This window comes from Micropterus dolomieu, linkage group LG02, assembly GCF_021292245.1.
Source record: "Micropterus dolomieu isolate WLL.071019.BEF.003 ecotype Adirondacks linkage group LG02, ASM2129224v1, whole genome shotgun sequence".
Lineage (NCBI taxonomy): Eukaryota > Metazoa > Chordata > Actinopteri > Centrarchiformes > Centrarchidae > Micropterus > Micropterus dolomieu.
Window position 1 is genome coordinate 20783090 of NC_060151.1, and position 6845 is coordinate 20789934.

The 6845-nt window shown below is 39.6% G+C and overlaps 2 protein-coding genes across 2 annotated transcripts in view; both read right to left on the bottom strand.

Annotated features, from left to right (window-relative positions):
• Positions 1-6845, bottom strand: part of LOC123958568 (myosin heavy chain, fast skeletal muscle-like) — a 90944-nt gene that overhangs the window by 31908 nt on the left and 52191 nt on the right. The gene's annotated exons all lie outside the window — the stretch shown is intronic.
• The window catches only part of LOC123958571 (myosin heavy chain, fast skeletal muscle-like), a 15690-nt gene continuing 10720 nt past the window's right edge, over positions 1876-6845 (bottom strand). The window contains exons 28-40 of the mRNA XM_046032001.1: positions 5344-5462; positions 5026-5222; positions 4736-4919; positions 4482-4647; positions 4263-4387; positions 3666-3974; positions 3373-3576; positions 3160-3285; positions 2880-3050; positions 2648-2752; positions 2460-2555; positions 2222-2353; positions 1876-1993 (exon numbers count right to left, since the gene is read on the bottom strand). Of these exons, the coding sequence (XP_045887957.1) occupies positions 1976-1993; positions 2222-2353; positions 2460-2555; positions 2648-2752; positions 2880-3050; positions 3160-3285; positions 3373-3576; positions 3666-3974; positions 4263-4387; positions 4482-4647; positions 4736-4919; positions 5026-5222; positions 5344-5462 (1952 nt within the window). The 3' untranslated portion in view covers positions 1876-1975. The remainder of the gene's footprint in view (positions 1994-2221; positions 2354-2459; positions 2556-2647; positions 2753-2879; positions 3051-3159; positions 3286-3372; positions 3577-3665; positions 3975-4262; positions 4388-4481; positions 4648-4735; positions 4920-5025; positions 5223-5343; positions 5463-6845) is intronic.

Sequence of the window (6845 nt, forward strand, 5' to 3'; positions counted from 1 at the left end):
GGCTTGCTTTTCTCCCATAGACAGCTCTCTGGTCTTCATGTTGGTTTATCCTCTTTAACAGGAAATGCAGTCTTTATAGGTTTGAACCAAGGATGAAAACTTAGACTAGTTATGCAGAGCTATTTAATGTTTGGCAATCAACCTAAAAGGCAACACCTGGGCAACAAGAAACATCTGTTCAAACAAAGGGTGGTATGTCCCGAGTTGTTTCACACATTTAGATGTGAATACCAGGAAATGAGAGCTGAAATTCTGAACTATTGTCTCATACTCATCTTTTGATCTTAAACCCAAATGTCTTCGAGAGAGAGAGAGAGAGAGAGAGAGAGACGTCCTTTGCCTCTTGTTTGATATTGTAGTGTACAATATATGTGTATTTGACTCAATAGTTTAAAATAGCACTGTAGCAGCAGGGCAGAGGGTCAGTGACCTCCTAAGGGGAGAGCAGTGATTGGTGGTTATGTAGGGACTGAACCCTTCTATAGAATTTGACCTCTGACCCCTTGTTTTGTTACCTCAGAATAGCACTGTACCCTTATATGGGTTGGAGCTTTATTTTGCAGACTCAAACGGTACCTAAGAGATACCTACACATATCCTATATAAGCTATGTTTGATGTACAGAGAGACAGAGTGGCCATCGGGCTGGGTCACTCTCCAAGCTGCTGCAGAGCTTGTAATTGATGCTGAACTCCTTGATGTAATAAACTTTTATGATCAAGAACAGTGTCAAGCGGATTTCTTCTCAACACATCATCGGAGCATTATTGTTCGGACACCACAATATCACCCAATGCATGCAGTAAAGAATTACTGGTGAGTTGTTTGTAACAGAACAACCTGGATGTTCATTAAATATAAATAATATTTAAGTAAAAAGGTGATCATTACTTGGACCCCTGATAGATATATGCTGTTCCTTTGACATATGGGATTTGAGATTCTGCTAAGCAAAAGAATTCACTGGACCCCCTTATTGTGCTCCAAGATTCCAAGTCAAGGTTGCTGTCACATCCCAAATCTTTAATATTCAAATTATATATTTTTGTCTCTGTGTCTAACCAATCTGGACACAAATGTTAAACAAAATCCTAATGTAATTATCTGCCAATGACAGAATAAAAATGTTGACCATATAATTTCTGAGTGTCTAAACTGATATGTCCATGTTGGTTTGACCTATTGGGGATGATGAGTGATAAGGCTCAGGCAAGGTTCACTTCGGGTCGTGTGCAGGTATTTATTTTTTGTTTCATTAATTGAATGTTCTAATTCGCAACTGGAGGAGAAATGCACAATTTTGCCAAATTGACATACTATTTATTCAACAGCGGGCCCTATCTATACCTGCTCTATATGCACGTGCATATGAATTGGTGCAATAAAAATTAAATTGAATTGTTGCACCAATAAACAGAATTAAACTGTTGATTGAACTAACCTCAGATGACTTTTCATGGAGCTTAATAGTCAAAGAGTGTTTCTTAGAGTGCAGCAATTCAAGCATCTGCTTCACCCTGCCACTTTTATGCACTTTTGCTTGGCTGCTCTTGCTTCACCCCATTGTAATCAATCCTTTCACAAACTGAAACATGTTGATCTCCCAATAAAGTTGTTCTGTATACTTCCAATTTTGATCAAAAACTATTAATTCCTCTCAAGGCACCATATTGTTCATCTAAGATTTACATTTGTAGTAATGTAGTCTAAAGATATGAGTCAGTAAATTTCAAAGACATGATTTTTACTTTGGTGCACCTTTATACTTTAGGACATATTTAGGACAGCAATGCTAATTGACCTACTTAGTTGTGGAGTAAATATTTCTCTGGGAAACCAAATAAATCATCAGAAAGGAAATGAGAGGATTCAGGATAGTGATGAATTTTCATCTTTATTAGAATGTTAAAGAGCATCCAACAGCTGGTTCATATTTTATGAACTCTGTTGAAAGGCCTCAACTGGATGATGACTCCTACTCAGCAGACTCAGACTAAAAAAAGAGAAGAAAATCAACAAGCATAGCAAAAGTTATTTTCTCGTTTCTTGTGGAAACTCAAATATGAAATGATTTGGGTACTAGTGATATTGTAAATTAATGTCACATGTTATATAGCATAAATCATTTCATGTCACTGTCAACATTTAACAGCATCAAATAATATCATGACTTTTAATGTCAACACAATAAATATTGCGATCGTACAAACAACAAAGATACCTTTCCGGCATCACGGCTCTTGATTCTCAGCTTGTTGACCTGGGACTCAGCGATGTCAGCACGCTCCTGAGCTTCCTCCATCTCATGCTGAACCTTCCTGAGCCTAGACATGTGATTGTTGGCCTGCTCCTCCTGTGAAGGGGTTTGGGATTGTGTTGATTTAATTATATAACAATTGATTGTGATGTTATTATTGAATTAACTGTAAATGATGTGTCAAATTAGGTTTTTGATTTACAGCCTCCTCAGCCTGTCTCTTGTAAGTCTTGACTTTGAGCTGTAGCTTGTCCACTAGATCCTGAAGTCTGGTCACATTCTTCTTGTCCTCCTCAGTCTACACAGATAAAGGATTTTTACCAATGAAGTATAGAAACAAAATCAAGACATTAAGAACTCATGTAAGTTTTTAATTAAATAATGAATTACCTGGTAGGTCAGCTCCTTCACTCTCCTCTCATATTTGCGGACTCCTTTAACAGCATCAGCTCCACGTCTCTGTTCAGCCTCAACTTCAGCTTCCAGCTCACGCACCTGTAACACGATGATCAATAATTCATCACATTCTACATAATAATTTTAGTGCAGCAATATTAAACAGAGAAATACAGTTAAACATTATGTAAATTAATGAAGGTCTAATGTACGTTCTGAAACATACCCTGGACTCCAGTTTCTGGAGCTGCTTCTTGCCACCCTTCATGGCGAGGTTCTCAGCCTCATCCAGGCGATGCTGCAGGTCCTTGACTGTGACCTCCAGGTTCTTCTTCATCCTCTCCAGGTGAGAGCTGGTGTCCTGCTCCTTCTTCAGCTCCTCAGCCATCATGGCAGCCTAAAATGATAAAATGCTCTCTAATTCATTCATAAACTATAATAAACTTAACATTAGTTCATGGAAGTAGACCAAAAACATAACAAGTAAGTTAGAGATGTAAACTCACATCAGTGATAGCCTTTTTGGCTTTCTCCTCAGCATTTCTTGCTTCCTGAACAGAATCATCAACTTCACTCTGAACCTGGACAAGGTCAGCCTCCAGTTTCTTCTTGGTGTTCAGAAGACTGGTGTTCTGAATGTTGAAGAAAACCCATGTTTAATATGATAATTAAAATTTATCTTTAAAATATCAGTTACTTGTGAATTAATAAAAACACACCTGAGAGTGAAGCAGTCCAACACGCTCACTAGCATCAACCAGCTCCTGCTCAGCCACTTTGCGTCCTCTCTCTGTCTGCTCCAGAGCGGCTCTCAGCTCCTCAATCTCAGCCACCATCAGGCCATTTCTGCGCTCCACCATAGCAACCTGCTCCTTCATGTCTTCCTGTCCTCTGACAGCATCATCAAGGTGCAGTTGGGCATCCTGGCAACAAAAAACAAAACAGAAAATACAATTAACCTTCTGTACCATTTACTTGTTTTTTTATACGTAATTGATCATATAAACCTCACCTTCAGCTGTCCCTGGACATTCCTCAGTTGTTTCTGGGCCTCAGCAGCCTGCCTGTTGGCATGGCTCAGCTGAATCTCCATCTCATTCAGGTCGCCTTCCATCTTCTTCTTGACTCTCAGGGCATCATTCCTGCTCCTGACCTCACTGTCGAGATTGCTCTGCATAGAGTCAATCACCCTCTGGCTGTTCCTCTTGATTTGCTCCATCTCCTCATCCTTCTCTGCCAGCTTCCTGTCAACCTCACCTTTGATCTGGTTGAGCTCAAGCTGAACACGGAGAATCTTGGCCTCCTCATGCTCTAGTGTACCCTTGGAGTAATTTCAAAAGTTAAATTATAAAAGTTAATAACTTGTACAAGATTTTCTCTAAATATATTGTGAAACATCCTATTTCATCCACTTCACTTCTCAGAAAATATCACCCAGACTTAAAACGTACAACATTCAAACAGCTTTAAGAACAAACCAAACCAATTTTGAAGATCAGTGGGAGGCAAGAGTTCTACATCCAACACCTTTTATCATGATACAATACAAGTTTGATTAACCCATCTCAAGAACTGATTGACTCCCTGTCAACTCCTGATGTTGTTGTACCTCAGCTTCCTCCAGTGCTGACTGAATTTCAGTCTTCTCAGTCTCCACAGTTTTCTTTGCTTTCTCCAGTTCGTGGATACTCTTTCCAGTCTCACCAAGCTGTTCAGTCAGGTCTGAGATCTCCTCTACATGAAAAACAATACAAAACAAATGACAAATTATATTTGCTGTGCTTATATATAACCATATTATTTTTTTCAAGTATAAAAGTTTACATACGCTGCAGATTCTTGTTCTCTCTCTTCATGGTCTCCAGCTGATCCAGAGCCTCCTCATAAGAGTTCTTCATCTTGAACAGTTCAGTGCTGAGAGAACGAGCCTCCTTCTGGGCTCCTTCCAGCTCTGCCTGGCCCTCCTCATACTTCTGTTTCCAATCTGCCAGGACCTAGAATTATATAGATGAACAACTATGATTACTTATTAAGAAAAATTTTTGTTTCACTTGAATGAATGTGTCCTTGATGTCCTTATACCTTATCAAAGTTCCTCTGCTTCTTGTCAAGGTTGGCAGCCAGACCATTAGCTCTCTCCACATCAATCATGAGGTCCTCCACCTCACCCTGCAGTCTCTGCTTGGTCTTCTCCAAAGAGGCGCACTTGGAGTTCACAGCCTCAATGGATTCCTCAGCATCCTGCAGGCGCTGGGCAAGCTTTTTCCTGTAGTGAGAAAGCAAGGATTTATTTGTACTTGCACACTTTTACAAATATTTTTCCTACACTACAATGTTTTCAAATTTATCAAAAAGTAGAAAGGATTATATACTTGGACTCCTCCAGCTCCTCAGTGCGCTGGATAGCATCAGTCTCATATTTGGATCTCCACTGAGCCACCTCACTGTTGGCCTTAGACATTCCTCGCTGCAGCTCAGCCTTGGCCTCCTGCTCCTCCTCAAACTGCTCTCTGAGCAGATCACAGTCATGGCGGGCTGACTGGACAGCATGGGCCAGGGCATTCTTGGCCTATTGAACATGACAAAAGACCTTATTTTTTGACCTACAAAGCATACACTGTAAAATAAAAATTATTATTATTTTATTTATATTATGATGTATTTTGTGGAGAATTTTGTTAATGTAATACCTTCACTTCCTCCTCAACGTGCCTTTTAAACTCTTCAATCTGCTGCGTGAAGGCCTGCTTGCCTCTGGTCAGCTGGGAAACAAGAGCTTCCTTCTCCTCAAGCTGACGAGAATACTCACCTGAATGACAATGTGTAAAAATGTTATTTATCAAAATGATCATTACTAAGGGTGGGGGAAAAAATCGATTTCTTAGATGCATCTTGATGCAGACGTGAAACATTCTGATTCGATTAACAAATGTCAAACATCTATTATCTAAATGTTAATTGATAAAGTCGTGTTCATGGATCGGAAAAGGCTGAACTCTTGGAAGTGCGGAAGCCCGGGCAGTGGTGTGAACATAATAGAGATGTTCCCACTCGACGTATTGCACTGCTGCAGAATGAATAACAACCCTAATACAATTTTACCGGTCATTAATATCAATGCGCAACTAATGAGTTTGGCTGGCACATTGTGTGAGGATGGCTAGAGTGAGTATCAGAACTTGACCGTGAAAGGAGGGAAATATTTACGTTACTTATTAAGTTGAGGGAAATATTTAAGTCACTTAGTAAGTTATCAGTCTGGCAGTAAAGTGTACGGAAGCCCTAAGCGGCCATCAATTCAAATCCTTTTTTTACTCTGTTTTCCTGTTATTGTAATTATCTCATGATCTCGGGATAAAAAACCATAGCAGAATACAGGGATCAGAAGGTGCGTCTCTTTGCAATAATTTTGCGGCTATTTATGGAGTCACTAGTTTTTAGGATTTAGAATTTGTATTCTGAGGATTGTAGGTTTCACTCCTGCTCTTGGCAACTTTTTTTATTCGATTTTATGTTTTTAACTGAATCCTGGTTGCAAATGAATGATATAGCCAGCTAGCTGAACTGTGTCCGCCTCAATATGATTGTTTTAGTCAACCGAGGGTCAGTGGTCGTGGTGGTGGGCTAGTGAGCGTGTATAGGAAAAATTTAAAATGTCATCAAGTACGCTGTGATGAATTTAAATCCTTGGAAGTTCTCACTCTTAAAGTTGGAGGGCTGCAACCTATCATATTTGTTATAATTTATCGCCCCCCAAAACCGCCTGGAGAATTTTTATCAGAACTTCCTGATTTTTTATCTACTCTGGTTTTAAATTATGACAGAATTGTTCTTTGTGGCGATTTTAATATTCATGTTGATGACCCCAACAATGTTAATGCAACTAACTTTTTAAATATGGCCACTTCTTTTAACTTCAAACAACATGTCAAAGGGCAAACACATAACCGTGGTCATACACTGGACTTGGTTTTTACCCTGGGTGTCAGCATTTCCTCTGTGGAATTGGTGGACATGACCATATCTGACCACAGATGTATTGTTTTTAGCTACGATTCGCCCGTTACTCATGCTGCCTCACCAAGCTCTGTGTGTTCTCGCATCTTTAATGAACAAAGTGTTTCAAAGTTTTGCGCATTCTTTCAGAGCCAAAGCCAACACCTGTCTGATTCCAACACCAACAATCTGGTCG